Below are 25,100 nucleotides of genomic sequence, written 5' to 3' on the forward strand. Positions count from 1 at the left end.
TACTCTCCTGTGCACCACTCGCGTGTACAACACCTGTCTTATGACGAAACTACACTGTGCAAACATTGCGTGTGCAACTTGAGCATTCCATTCTACACCAGAGACGTATCATGAAGGTAAAACCGAAGGTAAAATCGTGACCCACTTGATCAGCAACACAGGCCTTGCGTTTTGTTGCTTCACTGATGTTCTTCTTCTGTGGCCTGTGTAGCGTTTCTCTTCTTCATTGTAATGGTCCTTTTGAAGCAGTGATATTGAAGACACTTGTTTCAGACAGCAGGGGGAAGCATTGTACTTCATAACTGAAATGAAGATAATGTGGTAATGGAATATTATTAGGAGCTAAGCCACATACAGCGATGATGGATGTCAATTTACACCCAAACACAATTTACTTCAAAGTATTGGAATTCAATGAAAATATGCTTTTTCCAATTCCCATGTATCTGTTTTCAAAATGATACAGCTCTGTTTTTCGTTTCCAGGTAACTGCACATGGAGTATGAATTGTAGGTTCATCCATCCAGGGGTCAACGACAAGGGCAACTACTCTCTCATCTCCAAGCCAGACCCCTTCTCTCCCAATGGGGCACCACCTGGAGCACCCCACCCTCTCATTCCTGGAAGCAACCCCTGGGTATGCACCACCTCTGGCCCGCTGTATTTGGACCTGAAGAGTGTGTGTGTGTGTGTTTCTGCATTGGGTAAATGTATTGTGTTTACATCTGTTTCCCTGTCAGGGTGGACCTGCTGTTGAGGAGCTCCCTCCACCCCCTCCTCCAGTGGAGCCTCCTGTGGAGAGTGCCTGGGAGAGGGGTCTGAGACATGCCAAAGAGGTACAACACCCTCTCAGCTCTTACACGCATATATGTACTCCTCTTCTGTACAGGTTATTTTTCAGCACCAGCTGATTTTGAGTATGTTGATTTTTTTCATTGACATGTTTTCTGAGAGGGTTCCCCTGCTACATTTGGCTCGTGAAGCGTCTTTATAATAATAAACGTGTGTTTAGCCTCTATGGGTTTGTTCAGTCAGCAGGTTATGGTGAAATCCCAGACTTGCCTCGTGTAAAAATGGCCCTATTCCTCTAGGTGTTGAAAAAAGCTACCATACGCAAAGAGCAGGAGCCAGACTTTGAGGAGAAGCGCTTTAACGTGACCATTGGAGAGGATGAGAGAGACTTTGACAAGGAGAATGATTTCTTTAGGGAACGCAGCTACCGCATCACCAGAGAAATCAGAGACCCAGGGTAAGCTCAGGAGCTATGGTTCGATATAGAGAAAATATCTTGGTGGATGTTTTTAAGAATTGTTTTAGACGATGTCTCTGTTTAAACCGTTTTTGGACTTTTCTTCCCCCGTAGTGACTTGGAGTTCAGAGACCCAATCTATCCGTAAGTACAATGTAGGGGAGGTAGTAACATCCTCTTTTCATGCATCTCTTATCTCTACGTTTCCCTGCTTGATTATCAGCTCCTGCTCTGCTGTGAGAAAACAGCTGGTCAGTTATAATGATCAGCCCACTCCACTAGGCCTTATGATTCATTTGTCAATACATGTCTAATTATGGGTTTGTTCAAATATACAAATAAAATGAACCCTAAATGATATAGATGGTGTATATAGCTGCACAGCTATTTATCTCTATTGTTCGATTTGTACTCGATTGTGATGTCATTTCAGTAACGACCCTTATGCTGATCCATACTATGACTATGAGATGGAGGCCTTCTGGAGAGGGGGACAGTATGAGAACTTCAGAGTGCAGTACACAGAGACCCCTCTGCCCTACCACTACAGTGTAAGTACACTCAGAGAGACATCCACCACCCAAGGACTACACAACTTTAAACACAAATGCACAATCGATATTAACTTTGTCGGATTTGCATTTTACTTGTAAGCCTTTTGGTTAAAGAGAATCTTGAATGCGCTATTAAAGCGTAAAGCAGGTTGAGCCTTGCTGGAGGTCTATGGCAGTGTGTTTACAAACCCACCTGTATGAATGTTAGGAGCGTGAACGTGAGCGGGACCCGCGAGAGCGCCATCGTGACCGTGAGCGGGACCACCGCGAGCGAGAACGCCGGCAGAGAGAACGTGAAAGGGAAAGAGAGAGGGAGCGAGAGAAGGAGAGAATGCGCAGAAAGGAGGAGTGGGAGAGGGATCGCATGAAGCGTGATGAGAAGGAGAGACCCATCAGGGAGCGGCCTCCACGTGAACCTCGGGAGAAGAAGGAGGGGGAGGACAAGCAGCCTAAAGGTCCCCCCAGGTCCCCCACCGATACCAACATGCCCCCCAAGTGAGTAGCATGTCCTTTATTACAGGTATCATGTCCTCTAGACCAGGGTTTCCCAAACTCAGTCCTGGAGCCCCCCCCGTGGACGTTTTTTTTTTTCTTCAGCTGATTCAAATAACCAACTCATCATCAAGCTTGGATTATTTAATCCCGCTGTGTAGTGCTAAGGCAAAAACCAAATACTTGCACCGGGGGTGAACGACCGAGTTTGGGAAACTGCACTAGACCAGGGGTTCTTAAACTATTTCGGCTTGAGACCCAAATGAGAAATTGACTATTCTCTCATGACTCAAATAGTCCTCCAGTTACTTAAATTAAAAGGAAATGTGTGATTTATAGAAGTATTCTCAAAACTCGTGACCCACCTATCACATGCTGGGTCCCAACCCATAGTTTAAAGCCGCAATCCTTAGTTGAAACTAGGAATGGGCATTTTACATTTTTGTACTGTATTTATGTATATACCAAGAGATCGCAACAATGCCTAATTTATCATAACTATTACAGATAACAAATCCTAATTGCTGAATTGCCCCATATATATGATATACGTACATGTATACAGCTGAAGTCGGAAGTTTACATACACAAAGGTTGGAGTCATTAAAACTTGTTTTTCAACCACTCCACACATTTCTTGTTAATAAACTATAGTTTTGGCAAGTCGGTTAGGACATCTACTTTGTGCATGACACAAGTAATTTTTCCAACAATTGTTTACAGACAGATTATTTCACTTATAATTCACTGTATCACAATTCCAATGGGTCAGAAGTTTACATAAACTAAGTTGACTGTGCCTTTAAACAGCTTGTAAAATTCCAGAAAATTGTCATGGCTTTAGAAGCTTCTGATAGGCTAATTGACGGTGTACCTGTGGATGTATTTCAAGGCCTACCTTCAAACTCGGTGCCTCTTTGCTTGACATGTGAAAATCAAAAGAAATCAGCCAAGACCTCAAAACAAAATGTGTAGACCTCCACAAGTCTGGTTCATCCTTGGGAGGAATTTCCAAATGCCTGAAGGTACCACGTTCATCTATACAAACAGTAGTACGCAAGTATTAACACCATGGTACCACACAGCCGTCATACCGCTCAGGAAGGAGACGCGTTCTGTTTCCTAGAGATGAACGTACTTTGGTGCGAAAAGTGCAAATCAATCCCAGAACAACAGCAAAGGACCTTGTGAAGATGCTGAAGGAAACGGGTACAAAAGTATCTATATCCACAGTAAAACGAGTCCTATATCGACATAACCTGAAAGGCCGCTCAGCAAGGAAGATGCCACTGCTCCAAAACCGCCATAAAAAAGCCAGACTGCGGTTTGCAACTGCACATGGTGACAAAGAATGTACTTTTTGGAGAAACGTTCTCTGGTCTGATGAAACAAAAATAGAACTGTTTGGCCATAATGACCATCGTTATGTTTGGAGGAAAAGGAGGGAGGCTTGCAAGCCGAAGAACACCATTCCAACCATGAAGCACGGGGGTGGCAGCATCATGTTGTGGGGGTACTTTGCTGCAGGAGGGACTGGTGCACTTCACAAAATAGATGGCATCATGAGTAGGGAAAATTATGTGGATATATTGAAGCAACATCTCAAGACATCAGTCAGGAAGTTAAAGCTTGGTCTCAAATGGGTCTTCCAAATGGACAATGACCCCAAGCATACTTCCAAAGTTGTGGCAAAATGGCTCAAGGACAACAAAGTCAAGGTATTGGAGTGGCCATCACAAAGCCCTGACCTCAATCCCATAGAAAATTCGTAGGCAGAACTGAAAAAGCATGCGTGAGCAAGTAGGCCTACAAACCTGACTCAGTTACACCAGCTCTGTCAGGAGGAATGTGCCAAAATTCACCCAACTTATTGTGGGAAGCTTGTGGAAGGCTACCCAAAACGTTTGACCGAAGTTAAACAAGTTTTAAGCAATGTTACCAAATACTGATTGGGTGTATGTAAACTACTGACCCACTGAGAATAAGATGAAAGAAATAAAAGCTGAAATAAATAATTATCTCTGCTATTATTCTGACATTTCACATTCTTAAAATAAAGTGGTGATCCTAACTGACCTAATAAGACGGAATTTTTAAATGTCAGGCATTGTGAAAAACTGAGTTCAATGTATTTGGCTGAGGTGTATGTAAACTTCCCACTTCAACTGTACAGTCTGAAATGTCAGACTGTACTCATTCAAGGGTTTTTCTTTATTTTTACTATTTTCTAGGTTGTAGAATAATAGTGACGACATCAAGACTCTGAAATAACACACATGGAATCATGTAGTAACGAAAAATGTGTAAACAAATCAAAATATATATATACGTACACATACAGTGCCTTCGGAAAGTATTCAGACCCCTTGACTTTCTCCACGTTTTGTTATGTTGCAGCCTTATTCTAAAATGGATTAAATAAAATTCCCTGTAATGACAAAGCAGATTTTTATTTTTATTTTTATGTTTGCAAATTTATACAAAAAAAACTAACAGATACCTTATTTACACAAGTTTTCAGCCCCTTTGCTATGAGACTCGAAATTGAGTCAAATCAATTTATATTTGTCACATGCGCCGAATTCAACAGATGTAGACCTTACAGTGAAATGCTTACTTACAAGCCCTTAACCAATAATGCAGTTTTAAGAAAATACCCCCAAAAAAGTAAGAAATAAAACTAACAAATAATTATATAGCGAGGCTATATACAGGGGGTACCGGCACTGGTACACTGGTTTGTCAAGGTAATTGAGGTAATATCTACATGTAGGTAGAGTTATTAAAGTGACTATGCATAGATAATAACAGAGTAGCAGCAGCATAGAAGAAGGGGGGAAATGCAAGTAGTCTGTGTAGCCATTTGATTAGATGTTCAGGAGTCTTATGGCTTTGGGGTAGAAGATGTTTAGAAGCCTCTTGGACCTAGACGTTCCAGTACCGCTTGCCGTGCAGTAGCAGAGAGAACAGTCTATGACTAGGGTGGCTAGAGTCTTTGACAAAGTCTATATAAGTTCCCACAGTTGACAGTGCATATCAGAACAAAAACAAACCCATGAGGTCGAAGGAATTGTGTATCCTGTTTCCATTGATCATCCTTAATGTTTCTACAACTTGATTGGAGTCCACCTGTGGTAAATTCAATTGATTGGACATGATTTGGAAAGGAACACGCCTGTCTATATAAGTTCCCACAGTTGACAGTGCATGTCAGAACAAAAACCAAGCCACGAGGTCGAAGGAATTGTTCGTAGAGCTCCGAGACAGGATTGTGTCGAGGCACAGATCTGTGGATTCCAGTCTGCTGTTGGTCCCGCCTCTAGGTACCTGGTTGTACGTGTTATGTGTGCTGTGGTTGCAGTCTAATTTCTACATGGGGGAGAGAGCATGAATTTGCACATCCCATATGTGGTAAGGGTGAGTCAAAATCCCCCAGTTACTGACCCGACAGGTCCAGTAACCTTTCAAGGATCTCTCTGTACTTTGCTCTGTTCATCTTTCCCTCGATCCAGTCTCCCAGTCCTTGCCGCTGAAACACATCCCCACAGCATGATGCTGCCACCACCATGCTTCACCGTAGGGATGGTGCCAGGTTTTATTCAGGCCAAAGAGTTCAATCTTGATTTCATCAGACCAGATAATCTTGTTTCTCATGGTCTGAGAGTCCTTTAGGTGTCCATGAATTTCAGAGTGGTTACATTTCTCCAGGCCCATCACTATCCAGCTACCTTCCCGGTTTTCAGCTCTGCACGTTGAGACTAATGCCCCTTGTGTATATATAGTCATTAAATGCTGGTCACCTCATATTCTGTTTATATATTGTTGTTTACTCACTGTGTATGTATACCGTATTCTCAACACAACTCATCCAAATATACAGTGCATTCGGAAAGTATTCAAACACTAACTTTTTCAACATTTTGTTAAATTACATCCTTATTCTAAAATTGATTAAATAGTTTACTTTCCTCATCAATCTACACATAATATCCCATAATGACAAAGCAAAAACTGGTTTTTAGAAATTTTTGCAAATGAAATTGTACATTTATATAAGTATTCAGACCCTTTACTCAGTACTTTGTTGAAGCACCTTTGGCAGTGATTACAGCCTCGAGTCTTCTTGGGTATGACGCTACAAGCTTGCCACACCTGTATTTGGGGAGTTTCTCCCATTCTTCTCTGCAGATCCTCTCAAGGTTGGATGGGCAGCGTCGCTGCACAGCTATTTTCAGGTCTCTCCAAAAAATGTTAGATTGGGTTCATGTCCAGGCTCTGTCTGGGCCACTCAGACACTTGTCCCGAAGCCACTCCTGCATTGTCTAGGCTGTGTGCTTAGGGTTGTTGTCCTGTTGGAAGTTGAACCTTCGCCCCCAAGTCTGTCCTGAGCGCTCTGGAGCAGGTTTTCACCAAGGATCTCTCTGTACTTTGCTCCGTTCATCTTTCCCTTGATCCGGACTAGTCTCCCAGTCCCTGCTGCTGAAAAACATCCCCACAGCATGATGCTGCCACCACTATGCTTCACCGGAGGGATGGTGCCAGGTTTTCTCCAGACGTGACGCTTGGCATTCAGGCCAAAGAGTTTGATCTTGGTTTCATCAGACCAGAGAATCTTGTTTCTTTTGGCAAACTCCAAGCGGACCGTCATGTGCTTTTTACTGAGGAATGGCTTCCGTCTGGCCACTCTACCATAAAGGCCTGATTGGTGGAGTGCTGCAGAGATGGTTGTCTTTCTGTGCCTTTCCAAATCATGTCCAATTAATTGAATTTACCACAGGTGAACTCCAATCAAGTTGTAGAAACATTTACGTCATTTAGCAGACGCTCTTATCCAGAGCGACTTACAAATTGGTGCATTCACCTTATGATGTCCAGTGGAACAACCACTTTACAATAGTACATCTATATATTTTATTTTTTATTTTTGTAAAAAAAAAAATTTGGGGTGGGGGGTGGGTTAGAAGGATTACTTTATCCTATCCCAGGTATTCCTTAAAGAGGTGGGGTTTCAGGTGTCTCCGGAAGGTGGTGATTGACTCCGCTGTCCTGGCGTCGTTGTCCTGGCGTCAATTAATCTTCTCCTTTCCAGAAGGGGGAAAGGAGAAGATTAATTGTGTGTCGTCTGCGTAGCAATGACAGGAGAGACCATGTGAGGATATGACAGAGCCAAGTGACTTGGTGTATACCGAGAATAGGATCTGGCACCCCAATGTTCCACCACTGGGGTGCCAGAGCAGCGAACAGTTTTGACTGGCTGAGCGGGAACTGTGCTTCCGCAGAGGTAGGGGGGCCAGCAGGCCAGAGGTGGATGAACGCAGTGCCCTTGTTTGGGTGTAGGGACTGATCAGAGCCTGAAGGTACGGAGGTGCCGTTCCTCTCACAGCTCCGTAGGCAAGCACCATGGTCTTGTAGCAGATGCGAGCTTCAACTGGAAGCCAGTGGAGTGTGAGGAGGAGTGGGGTGACGTGAGAGAACTTGGGAAGGTTGAACACCAGACGGGCTGCGGCGTTCTGGATGAGTTGTAGGGGTTTAATGGCACAAGCAGGGAGCCCAGCCAACAGCGAGTTGCAGTAATCCAGACTGGAGATGACAAGTGCCTGGATTAGGACCTGCGCCGCTTCCTGTGTAAGGCTGGGTTGTACTCTGCAAATGTTGTAGAGCATGAACCTACAGGATCGGGTCACCGCTTTGATGTTAGCGGAGAACGACAGGGTGTTGTCCAGGGTCACGCCAAGGCTCTTAGCACTCTGGGAGGAGGACACAATGGAATTGTCAACCGTGATGGCGAGATCATGGAACGGGCAGTCCTTCCCCGGGAGGAAGAGCAGCTCCGTCTTGCCGAGGTTCAGCTTGAGGTGGTGATCCGTCATCCACACTGATATGTCTGCCAGACATGCAGAGATGCGATTCGCCACCTGGTTATTAGCAGGGGGAAAGGAGAAGATTAATTGTGCGTCGTCTGCGTAGCAATGATAGGAGAGACCATGTGAGGATATGACAGAGCCAAGTGACTTGGTGTATAGCGAGAATAGGAGAGGGCCTAGAACTGAGCCCTGGGGGACACCAGTGGTGAGAGCACGTGGTGCGGAGACAGATTCTCGCCACGCCACCTGGTAGGAGCGACCTGTCAGGTAGGACGCAATCCAAGAGTGAGCCGCGCCGGAGATGCCCAACTCGGAGAGGGTGGAGAGGAGGATCTGATGGTTCACAGTATCAAAGGCAGCAGATGGGTCTAGAAGGTGAGAGCAGAGGAGAGAGAGTTAGCTTTAGCGGTGCGGAGAGCCTCCGTGACACAGAAGAGCAGTCTCAGTTGAATGACCAGTCTTGAAACCTGACTGATTTGGATCAAGAAGGTCATTCTGAGAGAGATAGCAGGAGAGCTGGCCAAGGACGGCACGTTCAAGAGTTTTGGCGAGAAAAGAAAGAAGGGATACTGGTCTGTAGTTGTTGACATCGGAGGGATCGAGTGTAGGTTTTTTGAGAAGGGGTGCAACTCTCGCTCTTGAAGACGGAAGGGACGTAGCCAGCGGTCAAGGATGAGTTGATGAGCGAGGTGAGGTAAGGGAGAAGGTCTCCGGAAATGGTCTGGAGAAGAGAGGAGGGGATAGGGTCAAGCGGGCAGGTTGTTGGGTGGCCGGCCGTCACAAGTCGCAAGATTTCATCTGGAGGGAGAGGGGAGAAAGAGGTCAAAGCATAGGGTAGGGCAATGTGAGCAGGACCAGCGGTGTCGTTTGACTTAACAAACGAGGATCGGATGTCGTCAACCTTCTTTTCAAAATTGTTGACGAAGTAATCCGCAGGGGGGGGGGGATTCAGGAGGGAGGAGAAGGTGGCAAAGAGCTTCCTAGGGTTAGAGGCAGATGCTTGGAATTTAGAGTGGTAGAAAGTGGCTTTAGCAGCAGAAACAGAGGAAGAAAATGTAGAGAGGAGGGCGTGAAAAGATGCCAGGTCCGCAGGGAGGCTACTTTTCCTCCATTTCCGCTCGGCTGCCCGGAGCCCTGTTATGTGAGCTCGCAATGAGTCGTCAAGCCACGGAGCAGGAGGGGAGGACCGAGCCGGCCGGGAGGATAGGGGACATAGAGAGTCAAAGGGTGCAGAAAGGGAGGAGAGGAGGGTTGAGGAAGCAGAATCAGGAGATTGGTTGGAGAAGGATTGAGCAGAGGGAAGAGATGATAGGATGGAAGAGGAGAGAGTAGCAAGAGAGAGAGCGAAGGTTGCGACGGCGCAATACCATCTGAGTAGGGGCAGAGTGAGTAGTGTTGGAGGAGAGCGAGAGGGAAAAGGATACAAGGTAGTGGTCGGAGACTTGGAGGGGAGTTGCAGTGAGACTAGTAGAAGAACAGCATCTAGTAAAGATGAGGTCAAGCGGTATTGCCTGCCTTGTGAGTAGGGGGGGACGGTGAGAGGGTGAGGTCAAAAGAGGAGAGGAGTGGAAAGAAGGAGGCAGAGAGACTTGAGTCAAAGGTAGACGTAGGGAGGTTAAAGTCATCCAGAACTGTGAGGGGTGAGCCATCCTCAGGAAAGGAACTTATCAAGGCGTCAAGCTCATTGATGAACTCTCCAAGGGAACCTGGAGGGCGATAAATGATAAGGATGTTAAGCTTGAATGGGCTAGTGACTGTGACAGCATGGAATTCAAAGGAGGAGATAGACAGATGGGTCAGGGGAGAAAGAGAGAATGTCCACTTGGGAGAGATGAGGATTACAGTGCCACCACCCCGCTGACCAGATGCTCTCGGGGTATGCGAGAACACGTGGTCAGACGAGGAGAGCGCAGTAGGAGTAGCAGTGTTTTCTGTGGTAATCCATGTTTCCGTCAGCGCAAAGAAGGTGAGGGACTGGAGGGTAGCATAGGCTGAGATGAACTCTGCCTTGTTTTCGCTTTGTCATTATAAAAACCTGTTTTCGCTTTGTCATTATTGTGTTGTAGATTGAGGATTTGTTTTTAATCAATTTTAGAATAATGCTGTAATGTAACAAACTGGTAAAAGTCAAGGGGTCTGAATATGTTCCGAATGAAGAGTAAATGTTGAACTGGAATGCAAAAATGCTCTGTAAAGTTAGTTGCCCTGTTGAGCTAGTGACTGACAAGATCCACTTGCCATCGTGTTAATGTTGAACCCTGCACGCAAAATAAAATAAAGGTTGAGAATCGTGCATCCTGCGAAACACGACCCAGCCAAGCCGCACTGCTTCTTGACACAATGCCCGCTTAACCCGGAAGCCAGCCGCACCAATGTGTCGGAGGAAACGCCATACACCTGGCAACCGTGTCAGGGTGCATGAGCCTGGCCCGCCACAGGAGTCGCTAGAGCACGATGGGACAAGGACATCCCGGCTGGCCAAACCCTCCCCTAACCCGGATGATGCTGGGCCAATTGTGTACCGCCCCATGGGTCTCCCGGTCGCGGCTGGCTGCGACAGAGCCTGGACTCGAACCAGAATCTCTAGTGGCACAGCTAGCACTGCAATGCAGGGCCTTAGACCACTGCACCACTCGAGAGGCCCCCACACCTATTTTTAAACATTCTGGTAAACAAACCTTATTTACTAGCTTTGTATGAAAGCGCGAATGTTTAGGTTGGGAAACTCCTATACCGGAATCTTCGCCACACACAAGAAGCAACAAAGAGCTGTTGTCTTTCAATTCAAAAGAGGTTAGGCCTACATTTAGGTTATACCCAGCCGTACAAGTACTGGAACTGTGATATGATGGCCTAGATGAGTGCATAACATGGCATCAGCATATGATGTAGTCTAGGCTGTGTGTTTACACTGCAGCATCAGATTTGGCTCTGGGTTTGTTGAGACTTTCTGTTCGAGCGCCTGTCCAAATATTTGGCCGAGGAAATGGGAGAGATTCCCAGTGTTGAAACAGCTCTGATCCATACCTTAGACTCTACAGAGAGGACAGTGAAACATCGCATCCGTTTTACCTCCAATCAGTCAGCGACTGGACTGGTGCCGTCACTGAACATTCTTTTGCCATCACAGAAACAGTCTTTAGTGCAGAATGTTTTGAATGTGCGAATAGTTTTTTGGGGGGTCATCAGATAAGGTCCGTGACAGCTTGTTCTGCACTCATCTCCTCCAGGAATGTTGCAACGCATCATGTTGTGATTTCAGTGTCTTTGTTTCTCTTACCTGGGAATAACTGAAGGGATGTCATGCCATACTATGTAATGAACATAAACTGAGGAATGAAAACAGTGTATTGAACCTTTTTTATTTTGTATTTCTGTCTCATTCATTTGTGATGCTTTATTGCTAAACGTGTGATTTGATTTGATTGCCTCTCTCAACCCCTCTTCCCAGTCGGCCGATGATGGAGCCGCCTCTCAAAACAGAGCTGATGCCCATGTCCAAGCGGCCAGATGAGTGGAAGGACCCCTGGCGCCGGTCTAAATCCCCCAGGATACGTCCGGGCATGTCCGGGTCACCACCGCGGGGCCGCCGGCGTCACCGGCCCTCTGGATCCTCTGTCTCACTGTCCAACTCCTCTAGGTAGCTTTCAATTCAGCCTTACCTCTAGTCTGGTACTCTGGTAACACCTTAAATCAACACTTTAAAACAACGTTTTTATTCTACAGTCATTTATATCTACTTGAGTATTATGGGTTTCTGTGTGTGTGTGTGTGTGTGTGTGTGTGTGTGTGTGTGTGTGTGTGTGTGTGTGTGTGTGTGTGTGTGTGTGTGTGTTAAAGAGTGAGGTTAACTGTGGGTTCTGTTCTGCAGGTCTTCGTCCCGCTCTTCCTCCTACACAGGCTCCGGTTCATCCCGGTCTCGCTCTCGCACCTCGTCCTTCAGCTCGTACTCCAGCCACTCCTCCCAGCACAGCTCCTTCAGCGGCAGCCGCTCCAGGTCCATAACACACACTCTGCCTGTCTGTCTGTCCACCCCCACAACACTGTCTGTTGAATAGGACACCCATTCACTGAGAGCATGGTAACCTGTAATCTCAGGTCTCCCATAAGAGAGCTGATATGTGTCATGGATCGGAGATGACTTAGGGTTGTATTAAACGTGGCCTCCTGTTTCTCACTGCAGGTCCAGATCGTTCTCCTCGTCTCCCTCTCCGACCCCTTCTGCACAGAGAAACGCCAAGAATAAAGCAGCGGCCCCGCTGGCCCTAGGGCCCAAAGGGTAAAGCTATACTCATCCATAGACATACTGTGTATTCATCAGTTGTGCTGTGCACTTCCATACACAACTCACACAGATCATGTACTTTTCCTTTCATGTTTCGAGTCAATATAGATACTGAGTCAATCAATATTAGTACTTCAAAGTCTTACATAATAATAGGGTAGTTTGCATGTAATGCACATGCTGTATTGTTCATCTTAGACATGTAGCTAGCATGCTTCTAGTATTAGTCTGTAGAATCACTGTCTCTTGAACAAAGCATGTGTTTTTCCCTCATGGATGTGACGTGTGTGAATGCTGCATGCCAAACAACAAACCAATGCCTTATCATCCTCAAGCATCCCGTCGAAACCTGGTGCACCTTCCCCTCCTGGTAGGGAGAAGGCTCCCCCCAAGAAGGCTCCAAGCCCACCACTGCCAGGCCAGCCTGGGAAACCCCCCAAACCCACCCTAGAGGGGGCTAAGCCTGGCAATTCCCGCGAGCCCCGTGAGGTGGGCCGACCCATGCCACCTCAGGAGGGGGGCCGACCCATGCCCCCTCAGGAAGGGGGCCGACCCATGCCCCCTCGGGAGGGTGGCCGACCCGTGCCGCCTCGAGAGGGTGGCCGACCCGTGCCGCCTCGGGAAGGTCAGGGGGGCCGACCCATGCCGCCTCGGGAGGGTGGCCGACCCGTGCCGCCTCGGGAGGGTCAGGGGGGCCGACCCATGCCGCCTCGGGAGGGGGGCCGACCCATGCCACCTCGGGAGGGTCAGGGGGGCCGACCCATGCCTCCTCGGGATGGTCAGGGGGGCCGACCCATGCCTCCTCGGGAGGGTCAGGGGGGCCGACCCATGCCTCCTCGGGAGGGGGGCCGACCCATGCCGCCTCGGGAGGGGGGCCGACCCATGCCGCCTCGGGAGGGGGGCCGACCCATGCCGCCTCGGGAGGGGGGCCGACCCATGCCGCCTCGGGAGGGGGGCCGACCCATGCCGCCTCGGGAGGGGGGCCGACCCATGCCGCCTCGGGAAGGGGGCCGACCCATGCCGCCTCGGGAGAGGGGCCGACCCATGCCGCCTCGGGAAGGGGGCCGACCCATGCCGCCTCGGGAAGGGGGCCGACCCATGCCGCCTCGGGAGGGGGGCCGACCCATGCCGCCTCGGGAGGGGGGCCGACCCATGCCGCCTCGGGAGGGGGGCCGACCCATGCCGCCTCGGGAGGGAGGCCGACCCATGCCGCCTCGGGAGGGGGGCCGAGCCATGCCTCCTCGGGAGGGGGGCCGACCCATGTCACCTCGGGAGGGGGGCAAACCCCTCAACCTGCGGGAGGGCCGACGGAAGGAGCGGCAGCAGCACAACCCACCCAGGAGGTAGGACAGAAGTACACATTTGGTCAGAGATGGCCATCTGTCTATCACAAGTTCCTTTGTCACATTCAACACAGCCAACCTGAAATCTCAAGGTTTTCCAATGATATACAAAGGTGTATACCAACAGGGCTCGACATACAGGGCTGCCCGCTTGCCTAGGGATGTTTTGGAAACCCTCCGGGCCAGTTAATCATTCATGTCAGTGGCCCGCTTTGGCCAGTGAAAAAAATATCGTAATAATGGTATTTTCAGTCTAGTCTATATAATTAATTAAAAAAATTACATTAATTCCCCGTAGCTGTTAGTTCATGTACATTGCTGTGAAAAAGTATTTACCCCCTTTCAAATTTTCTCTTCTTTTGTATATTTTTGATACTGAATGTTAAAACCTAATATTAGATAAACGGAACATGAGTGAACAAATAACACAACAGTTAAATACTTCTTTCATTTATTTCGTAAACAAAGGTATGCAACACCCAATGCCCCTGTGTGGAAAAAGTAATTGCCCCTTACACTCAATAACAGGTTGTGCCACCTTTAGCTGCAATGACTCCAACCAAACACTTCCTGTAGTTGTTGATCAGTCTCTCACATCGCTGTGGAGGAATTTTGGCCCACTCTTTCATGCAGAACTGCTTTAACTCAGCGATATTTGTGGGTTTTCAAGTATGAACTGCTTGTGTCAAGTTCTGCCACATCTCAATTGGGATTAGGTCTGGACTTTGACTAGGACATTGCAACATTTCAAATGTGTATACCTTTTTGCTATTTTCATGTAGACTTGATTGTGTGTTTTGGATCATTGTCTTGCTACATGACCCAGCTGTGCTTCAGCTTCAGCGTTCAGATGGATGGCCTGACATTCTCCTGTAGAATTTTCTGATACAGGCAGAATTCATGGTTCCTTCTATTAAGGCAAGTCGTCCAGGTCCTGAGGCAGCAAAGCATCCCCAAACCATCACACTTCCACCACCATGCTTTACCGTTGGTGTAAGGTTCTTACTGTGGAATGCGGTGTTTGGTTTTCACCAGGCATAATGAGACCCATGTCATCCAAAAAGTTATACTTTTGACTCATCTGTCCATAGAACATTCTTCCAAGAGTCTTGATGTTCTTCCAGGTGCTTTTTGTCAAACTTCATTGAACTTTTTGGATGAGATGTGTCCCATTATGCCTGGTGGAAACCAAACACTGTTTTCCCCAGTAAGAACATAGGCCTACCTACTTGGCAGTCAGGCCTAGCCAATCAGAATGAGTTTTCCCCCACAAAAGGCTTTATTACATACAGAATACTCCTCAGTTTCATCAGCTGTCCGGGTGTCTGGTCTCAGAAGATCCCGTATGTGAAGAAGCCGGATTTGGAGGTCCCGGGCTGGCGTGGTTACACGTGGTATGCGGTTGAGGCCGGTTGAATGTAATAACAAATTCTCCAAAACAACGTTGGAGGTGGCTTATGGTAGAGAAATCAACATTAAATTCTCTGGCAACAGCTCTGGTGGACATTCCTGTAGTTAGCAAAATTGAGACATCTGTGGCATTGTGTTTTGTGAAACAACTGCACATTTAAGAGGGGCCTTTTATTGTCCCCAGCACACGGTGCACCTGTGTCGATCATGCTGTTTTATCAGCTTCTTGATATGCCACACCTGTCAGGTGGATGGATTATTTTGTCAAAGGAGAAATGCTCTCTAGCAGGGATATAAACAAATTTGTGCATACAATTTGAGAGAAATTAGCTTTTTGTGCGTATGGACATTTTCGGGGATCTGTTATTTCAGCTCATGAAACATGGGGCAAACACTTTACATGTTGCATTTATATGTGCAGTTTTGTCATGCAACACAATGCCACAGATGTCTCAAGTTTTGAGGGAGCATGCAGTTGGCATGCTGACTGCAGGAATGTCCACCAGATCTGTTGCCAGAGAATATCATTTTCATTTCTCTTCCATAAACTGTCTCCAATGTTGTTTTTGAGAATTTGTCAGTACGTCAGACCACCTGTATGGCGTCGTGTGGGTGAACATTTTGCTGATGTCAATGTTGTGAAAAGAGTGCCTCATTGTGGCAGTGGGGTTATGGTATGGGCAGCCATAAGCTATGAACAATGAACACAATTACATTTCATCGATGGCAATTTGAAAGCACAGAGATACCGGGACGAGATCCAACGGCCCATTGTCATCAAATTTTATTGGTCACATACACGTGTTTAGCGAAATGCTTGTGCTTCTAGTTCCGACAGTGCAGCAATGTCTAACAAGTAATATCTAACAATTTCACAACATATACCCAATACACACAGTCTAAGTAAAGGAATGGAATTAAGAATATATGGATGAGCAATGTCAGAGCAGCATAGACTAAGATACAGTAGAATAGTATAGAATACGGTATATACATATGAGATGAGAAATGCATAGACTTAGATACAGTAGAATAGGATAGAATACAGTATATACATATGAGATGAGTAATGCAAAATATGTAAACATTATTAAAGTGGCCAATGATTTCAAGTCTGTGTATATAGACAGCACCCTCTGCTAGTGATGGCTATTTAACAGTCTGATAGCCTTGAGATAGAGTTTTTCAGTCTCTCGGTCCCAGCTTTGATGCACCTGTACTGACCTCGCCTTCTGCATGATAGCGGGGTGAACAGGCAGTGGCTCGGGTGGTTGTTGTCCTTGATTTTCTTTTTGGCCTTCCTATGACATTGGTTGCCCTAGGTGTCCTGGAGGGCAGGTAGTTTTCACCCGGTGATGCGTTGTGCAGACCACACCACCCTCTGGAGAGCCCTGTGGTTATGGGTGATGCAGTTGCCATACCAGGCGGTGATATAGCCTGACAGGATGCTCTCAATTGTGCATCTGTAAATGTTTGTGAGGGTTTTAGGTGACAAGCCACATTTCTTCAGCCTCCTGTTGCGCCTTCTTCACCACTGTCTGTGTGGGTGGACCATTTCAGTTTGTCAGTGATGTGTACGCCAAGGAACTTAACTTTCCACCTTCTCCACTGCTGCCCCGTCAATGTGGATGGGGGGTGCTCCCTCTGCTGTTTCCTAAAGTGCCACTCATCTGCCGCCATCACCTAATGTTTCAGCATTATAATGCACGGCCCCATTTCTTGAGGATCTGTACACAATTCCTTGAAGCTGAACATGTCCCAATTCTTCCATGGCCTGCATACTCACCAGACATGTCACCCATTGAGCATGTTTGGGGTGCTCTGGATTGGCGTGTACAACAGCGTGTTCCAGTTCCCGCCAATATCCAGAAACTTAGCACAGCCATTGAAGAAGAGTGGAACAACATTCCACAGGCCACAATCAACAGCCTAATCAACTCTATGCGAAGGAGATGTGTCACGCTGCATGAGGCAAATGGTGGTCACAACAGATACTGACTGGTTTTCTGGTATCTGTATTCCCAGTTGAGAAATCTATAGATTAGGGCCTAATGAATCATTTCCTTATATGAACTGTAAATCAGTGAAGTCTTTGAAATGGTTGCATGTTGCGTTTATATTTTTGTTGAGTATATTAGCTTATTGCAGTGAACTCCGTTGCTGCTCCACTAGCTAGAGACTTCACTGGGTCTCATTTTGATCTTTTGCAAATCAAGTTGTTTACCTTATTTTCAGGCTGTATTTCACAGGTAGGCCTAATACCAGGCGTATTTGTGTGTGTGTGTGTGTGTGTGTGTGTGTGTGTGTGTGTGTGTGTGTGGGTGTGTTTTTTATTTTTATTGAACTTGCATGACCGGTATCCCTCAGCTCACAAAGACACTTTGCATGGTAGCTAGATTAGCATCAGGAGGGACCTTTTCCGGGAGCATTGCTGTGTGTTGGTGGAAGAGCTATCCTCTGTCTCAGGGTCAGGTGACGCTATGGCTGGGCCTTCATCGGAAAGAACCTAGGTCTGGTGCTGTGCTGTAGAAGGGAAGGAAAGGACAGCGTGGGGGCGAGCCACTGGCTGTGGTTTCTCTGCCTGCCTTGGTAGAATACACTAGGCTCACACTTTGTGTGGCGTGGTGTTCCCTGTGGAAAACCTCATGTAAATCTTTTTGTCCAGTGGTCCTGCAGCTCTAAAGACACATTGTCCTCCCATGTAAAATGACTTAACCACACTTTTTATGTTAGTCATTTTGTTCAGCAATGATTCATAGTCAATGGCATTTTTACACTTTTGCTTGACTCCTTCTATTTAGTGGGACATGATCCATTACCTAAATTCATACCATGCATGCATACATTTTGAATAGGCTACTGTATGAATGCTTTTCTTTGATCTCCACTTTTAGTGGTTTATAATATCGAAAGGATGTGAAAAGTAGTTAAGTACTAATATTTGTGCTTTTATGTTCATTTCATTTACGTAGTGCGCTTTGGAAGTGATCACCAACCTCCATGCACAGTCGTGGCCTAAAGTTTTGAGAATGACAAATATTAATTTCCACAAAGTTTGCTGCTTCAGTGTCTTTAGATATTTTTGTCAGATGTTACTATGGAATACTGAAGTATAATTACAAGCATTTCATAAGTGTCAAAGCCTTTCATTGACAATTACATGAAGTTGATGCAAAGAGTCAAGATTTGCAGTGTTAACCCTTCTTTTTCAAGACCTCTGCAATCCGCCCTGGCATGCTGTCAATTAACTTCTGGGCCACATCCTGACTGATGGCAGCCCATTCTTGCATAATCAATGCTTGGAGTTTGTCAGAATTTGTGGGGTTTTGTTTGTCCACCGGCCTCTTGAGGATTGACCACAAGTTCTCAATGGGATGAAGGTTTTGGGAGTTTCCTGGCCATGGACCCAAAACATCAATGTTTTGTTCCCCGAGCCACTTAGTTATCACTTTTGTCTTATGGCAAGGTGCTCCATCATGCTAGAAAATGAATTTTTCGTCACCAAACTGTTGCTGGATGGTTGGGAGAAGTTGCTCTCGGAGGATGTGTTGGTACCATTCTTTATTCATGGCTGTGTTCTTAGGCAAAATTGTGAGTGAGCCCACTCCCTTGGCTGAGAAGCAACCCCACACATGAATGGTCTCAGGATGCTTTACTGTTGGCATGACACAGGACTGATGGTAGCGCTCACCTTGTCTTCTCCGGACAAGCTTTTTTCCGGATGCCCCAAACAATCGGAAAGGGGATTCATCAGAGAAAATGACTTTACCCCAGTCCTCAGCAGTCCAATCCCTGTACTTTTTGCAGAATATCAGTCTGTCCCTGATGTTTTTCCTGGGGAGAAGTGTGTTCTTTGCTGCCCTTCTTGACACCAGGCCATCCTCCAAAAGTCTTCGCCTCACTGTGCATGCAGATGCACTCACACCTGCCTGCTGCCATTCCTGAGCTAGCTCTGCTCCCGCAGCTGAATCAACTTTAGGAGACGGTCCTGGCGCTTGCTGGACTTTCTTGGGCGCCCTGAAGCCTTCTTCACAACAATTGAACCGCTCTCCTTGAAGTTCTTGATGAACTGATAAATGGTTGATTTAGGTGCAATCTTACTGGCAGCAATATCCTTGCCTGTGAAGCCCTTTTTGTGCAAAGCAATGATGACAGCACATGTTTCCTTGCAGGTAACCATAGTTAACAGAGGAAGAACAATGATTCCAAGCACCACCCTCCTTTTGAAGCTTCCAGTCTGTTATTCGAACTCAATCAGCATGACAGAGTGATCTCCAGCCTTGTCCTTGTCAACACTCACACCCGTGTTAACGAGAGAATCACTGACATGATGTCAGTTGGTCCTTTTGTGGCAGGGCTGAAATGCAGTGGAAATGTTTTTGGGGGATTCAGTTCATTTGCATGGCAAAGAGGGACTTTGCAATTCATCTGATCACTCTTCATAACATTCTGGAGTATATGCAAATTGCCATCATACAAACAGAGGCAGCAGACTTTGTGAAAATTAATATTTGTGTAATTCTCCAAACTTTTGGCTATGACTGTACATGGTCACTTGGCACAAGAACAGGCAAATCAAATTGAATTGGTCACATGCACATATTTAGCAGATGTTATTGCGGGTGTAGCGAAAAGCTTGTGTTCCTAGCTCCAACAGTGCAGTAATAACTAATAATTCACAACAATACACACAAATCTAAGGTAAAAGAATGGAGTTAAGAAATATATAAATATTAGGACAAGCAATGTCTGAGTGGCATTGACTAAAATACAGTAGAATAGAATACAGTATATACATATGAGATGAGTGAAGCAGTATGTAAACATTTATTAAAGTGACTAGTGTTCCATTATTACAGTGACCAGTGATTCCATGTCTATGTATATAGGGCAGAAGCCTCTAAGGTGTAAGGTTGAGTAACCGGGTGGTAATCGGTTAGGGATGGCTATATAACAGTCTAACGGCCTTGAAATAGAAGCTGTTTTTCAGTCTCTCGGTCCCAGCTTTGATGCACCTGTACTGACAACTTCTTCTGGATGGTAGCGGGGGGAACAGGCCGTGGCTCAGGTGGTTGATATCCTTGATGATCTTTTTGGCCTTCCTGTGACATCGGGTGGTGTAGGTATCCTGGAGGGCAGGCAGTGTGCCCACAGTGGCAGCCAGTGTGCCCACATTCATGGGTGAACAGGGGGCTGAGCATGTACCCTTGTGTGGCCCCTGTGCTGAGGATCAGCGAAGTGGAGGTGTTGTTTCCTACCTTCACCCCCCGGGGGTGGACCGTCACGAAGTCCAGGACCCAGTTGCACAGAGATAGGCTCCAAGCTTAATGATGAGCTTGGAGCGTACTATGGTGTTGAATGCTGAGCTATAGTCAATGAACAGTATTCTTACATAGGTATTCCGCTTGCCCAGATGGGATAGGGCAGTGTGCAGAGTGATGGTGATTGCATCGTCTGTGGATCTATTGGGGTGGTATGAGAATTGAAGTGGGTCTAGGGTGTCAGGTAAGGTAGAGGTGATATGATCCTTAACTAGCCTCTCAAAGCACTTCATGGTGACAGAAGTGAGTGCTATGGGATGATAGTAATTTAGTTCAGTTACCTTTTGCTTTCTTGGGTACAGTGGTGGACATCTTGAAGCAAGTGGAGACAGCAGACTGGGATAGGGAGAGATTTGAATATCTCTGTAAACACTCCAGCCAGCTGGTCTGCGCATGCTCTGAGGACGCGGAAGTAGGAAGTACAGTAATATAATTGATTGATTGCACAGATCTCCTGTGGTGTCAGAATAGTTTCAATGGAACTAGTCACGTAGTGCAGATTGTAATCCACAACCACAACCTGGCACTACTCTGTCTGTTCATGGTTTAACAAAATATTATATGTTGCTTAGTTTGGCAAGCAGAGTAGGTTAGCTTGATAAGATGAGTAGGTTAGCTTGATAAGATGAGTAGGACAGCTTGATAAGATGAGTAGGACTTGAAGACATGCTGTTGTAGGCTGTTTCCTGGGTTTTCCTCTCGGGTGAACTTGTATTGTCAGTCAGTTTATGTTAGTGTTTCTCCTATATTTAAAAGAAATCTGCCGGGATGCGCTTTTAAAGGGATATGGTGAGATTTTGGCAATTAAGTAATGAACTCATGGACACCATTTGTCTCTGTGTGCAGTTAAAAGGAAGTCGCTAACGAGCGTTTGCGCTGTTTCTAACTAGCACACTGACTGGAGGTCTATGGGAACAGCTAGCTGTGCTAGACTCAAGTCATTGCGCTAACACTAACTTCAAACTGCACGCAGAGCAATGCAAAAATCTCACATTATCCCTTTAAGATCAGTGACAAGTTACAATGTATATAAGTAAACAGAGAGAGCAGTGGGGCGAATGAGCGCCACGAGCACACAGCCACCGCTTGCTCCTCATAATCTCCCTACAGTGCAGAGTCGCCCATCAGTTCTATTTCAGTTGGTGGCAACATAATTAAATGTTCATGCATTTTGGAGTAGAATGTCCTTTTAAAAAGTCACCAGAAGTGGCCTTCTCACGGTCATTCTACAACAACACTCCTGCTCTGACTAAAATCTTCCATCATATGTGATACCACACTCCATTCCTCCTCTACAGGGACAATAGTTTGTTTTCTATTATATGAATATGACCTATAAACCCTTGCCAATTATACAATGGGACTGATGCGTTGTTACAGTGATGTACAATCTACTATTAAAAGTATGCTGATCTTTTCATTAACTCAAATATATACCTTTTTCCCCCCTCTCCTGTCTTTCTATTCCCCTGCTCCAGGCAGACGGTCAGTGGCAGTGTAAGTGGCAGTAGTTACTCTGGCTCCAGCTCTCGCTCAAGATCCCGTTCCTCCTCTGCATCCATCTCACCTTCCGGATCCAAGAAGTCCAGGTAGAAATAACAGATCCTACTTCCACTACTGGGTAAATGCAGTGGTGGAAAAGTACCCAATTCTCATACTTGCATAAAAGTAAAGATATCTTAATAGAAGTAAAAGTGAAAGTCACCCACTAAAATACTACTTGAGTAAAAGTCTAAAAGTAATTGCTAAAATATACTTAAGTAAAATATACTCAAATTCCTTATATTGGGAATGGGGTGGCAGGTAGCCTAGTGGTTAGAGCATTGGGCCAGGTTGCTGGATCGAATCCCTGAGCTGACAAGGTAAAAATCTGTTGTTCTGCCACAGAACAAGGCAGTTAACCAACTGTTCCCCGGTAGGCCGTCATTGTAAATAAGAATTTGTTCTTAACTGACTTGCCTAGTTAAATAAAGGTATAACATTTTTATATTAAGCAAACCAGATGGCACCATTATTATTAAATTACGGATAGCCAGGGGCACACCAACACTCAATCATAATTTACAAACAAAGCAAGTGTGTGAATTAGACCATTTTCCTGTCTTTGCTAATCATTCAAAATGTAACGAGTACTTTTGGGTGTCAGGGGAAAATGTAAAAATACAATTTTCTTTAGGAATGTTAAAGTTGTCAAATTTAAATAGTCAAGTAGCGATACCAAAAAAACGACTTAAGTAGTACTATTTTTACTTAAGTAGTAGTTTCAAGTATTTTTACTTTAGTACTTTACACCTCAGGATTAATGAGCATTGCACTGGTTTACACACAAATACAGAATAAACTATAACGTAACGTCTGAGGAAGTAATGCTGAACGGGTATTCCTTTGAACAGGTAGTCTTATCCGTCCACAGCTTAATTATTAGGATATTGGTAATCCTCCAAATCAACAAGATGTGTATATGATTGTTACTTGGTTTCTTTTCATATCACACTGAACAAACTACATATAGAAAGACAGATATGATTGCTTTAAAAGCTGGCAATTATGGTGTTTAGTAAAGCACTTTGAAACGGACATGTATTGAATCCTTTCTCTCTTCTTGCTATTATCCACTGGTCAACTTTGTAGAAAATCCAGGTACTACGTCAATTATATCAGTCTTTTCTTTTCCCTGTACCTCTGCTTCTCTTCATTCATCTTAACTGTAATTCATCTGTTTGATTGATTTCTTCTCCATGTTGCCCCACCATTCACTCATTTGTTACGCTCTGTCCGTGTGTGTTGTAATCATAACTTTTTTGTCATTATAAAATATATATATTTTTACTGTGATGTATGAGTTAAACTACGTGTAAACAATGTGTTTTTGTGGCGCAGCACTGAGTCTTCTTTCCCTGTGTTCTGTGTGGTCTCTGTGCAGGTCTCTGAGTGTGAGCAGTGTGTCTAGCGTGTCCTCGGCCTCCAGCAGCAGCTCTGTGAGGAGCGCTGACTCAGATGACATGTACGCCGACCTGGCCAGCCCTGTGTCGTCAGCCAGCTCCCGCTCCCCAACCCCAGGACACCCCCATGCCCGCAAGGAGAGGGGCCCACCACGGGACAGGGGCCCCAACAAGGACAAAGGTAGTGGTCAGACTTTTGTTATAAACTCTTGACTCACTCTGTATTGTGTTTAGGTTGGTGTGACACAGCTATAACAGAATCGCAGCATTTAGTGGTTGTTGGTGACATACGTAGTGCTCTCCACACAGGGAAGCCCACTAAGAAAGATGAGCCCCATCCCCCCAGGGAGGACCGGCGAAAGATGGATCCCTCAGGCCTCCCTCCCAGAAACACTCACGGTCCCATGCCCAGGTCTGGGCCTGGCAGCAGGGGCCATGGTCCTGGCGGCCACCCCATACACCCGCCGCATGGACCCCCCATGGGTCCCCCTGGAGGTTACGGCCAGCACAAAGACATCAAACTCACGCTCCTCAACAAGGTGACTAATACTGGATTACTGTTGGAAGTCAACTTCTCTTACCCCAACCCAGGTAGACTACAAGTGATGAGTCTTCGAAGTTCTCTGGAGATGTAGATATGAGTTACACTAATATCACACCCTGTGACACTGATGTCATTACGGGGTTTTGACTTTGGGGAAGGACAGTCAGTGTCTGACTTCCTCATACTCTTGGGATGTTATCAGTGAGACTGAATAAGTAGACATATTATTATCAAGTCTCTGTATACAATACTTTTGTTTTTGCTAGCATTTACTCTCGGTTAACTGATATACAAACATTATTTGAATACCACCATTGAAGATGTGATTTGATCTCAATTTAATGTACTCCATTTTGCATTTGTTGCTTGTTGAATGTCTGACGAACCTTGGCTCTCTCTCACTCTGTAGCAGCAGGCAGAGCGGGGTAACAGGAAGCGATACATGCCTTCAGACAAGGACAGGCCGACCTCTCCCCTCAGCAAGAGGATAGCAATGTCTCCTGAGAGAGGTGAGGGCCTCAAACTGTCCAGAAAAGTCAGGGATGAATGTGTTCTTCCCAAGGAAATCACACACAGACATGCACACCAAATATGTGGTTCAGTAAACCCAAATGTGGAAATCCAACACCAGAGAAACCTCACAATAGGCTGCATTCTCTATGATCTGTCCACACGTCCCTGTTGTATTGTTGGTAATCAACTTCCCCTCGATGTCCTGCAGGTCGTGGTGACAGGAGGATGCCTGGACGGCCCCCACTCTCTCCTAGAATGGACCGGCCCAGAGGCCAGGGCCCTCGTCCCATGCCCCCACCGGGAGAAAGGTAAGTGCCCTCTGTGCTGCTTCTCACCCCAGATCACACACACGACCCCAACCTGCCACCTCTTTGTTGGTGCTGCCCTTCTCCACTGCAGTAGTGATGTCATTTTAAAATGTTAAAGCAACCACAAGCCTTTGTTTTGAATGTGGAACAAGTCACGAAAGTGGAATCCCAGAAGTATATGATATTTAAGCAATAAGGCCTGAGTGTGGTATATGGCAAATATACCACGGCTAAGGGCTATTCTTATGCATGACGCAGCGTGCCTGGACACAGCC

The 25,100-nt window shown here is 46.1% G+C and overlaps 1 protein-coding gene across 3 annotated transcripts in view; it reads left to right on the forward strand.

Moving 5' to 3' along the window:
• Positions 1-25,100, forward strand: part of LOC106560884 (zinc finger CCCH domain-containing protein 18) — a 38,607-nt gene that overhangs the window by 12,096 nt on the left and 1,411 nt on the right. Inside the window, exons 4-19 of one of the 3 annotated variants that reach the window (XM_045688167.1) lie at positions 486-637; positions 741-836; positions 1,092-1,249; positions 1,364-1,393; positions 1,683-1,800; positions 2,012-2,298; positions 11,611-11,799; positions 12,031-12,156; positions 12,343-12,438; positions 12,780-13,787; positions 21,997-22,107; positions 23,150-23,158; positions 23,442-23,641; positions 23,770-23,999; positions 24,414-24,513; positions 24,726-24,825. In XM_045688167.1, the coding sequence (XP_045544123.1) occupies positions 486-637; positions 741-836; positions 1,092-1,249; positions 1,364-1,393; positions 1,683-1,800; positions 2,012-2,298; positions 11,611-11,799; positions 12,031-12,156; positions 12,343-12,438; positions 12,780-13,787; positions 21,997-22,107; positions 23,150-23,158; positions 23,442-23,641; positions 23,770-23,999; positions 24,414-24,513; positions 24,726-24,825 (3,010 nt within the window). The remainder of the gene's footprint in view (positions 1-485; positions 638-740; positions 837-1,091; positions 1,250-1,363; positions 1,394-1,682; positions 1,801-2,011; positions 2,299-11,610; positions 11,800-12,030; positions 12,157-12,342; positions 12,439-12,779; positions 13,788-21,996; positions 22,108-23,149; positions 23,159-23,441; positions 23,642-23,769; positions 24,000-24,413; positions 24,514-24,725; positions 24,826-25,100) is intronic. The other 2 variants (XM_045688168.1, XM_045688169.1) reach the window with 2 other exon arrangements.

This window comes from Salmo salar, chromosome ssa10, assembly GCF_905237065.1.
Source record: "Salmo salar chromosome ssa10, Ssal_v3.1, whole genome shotgun sequence".
In the NCBI taxonomy this organism is placed as follows: Eukaryota; Metazoa; Chordata; class Actinopteri; order Salmoniformes; family Salmonidae; genus Salmo; species Salmo salar.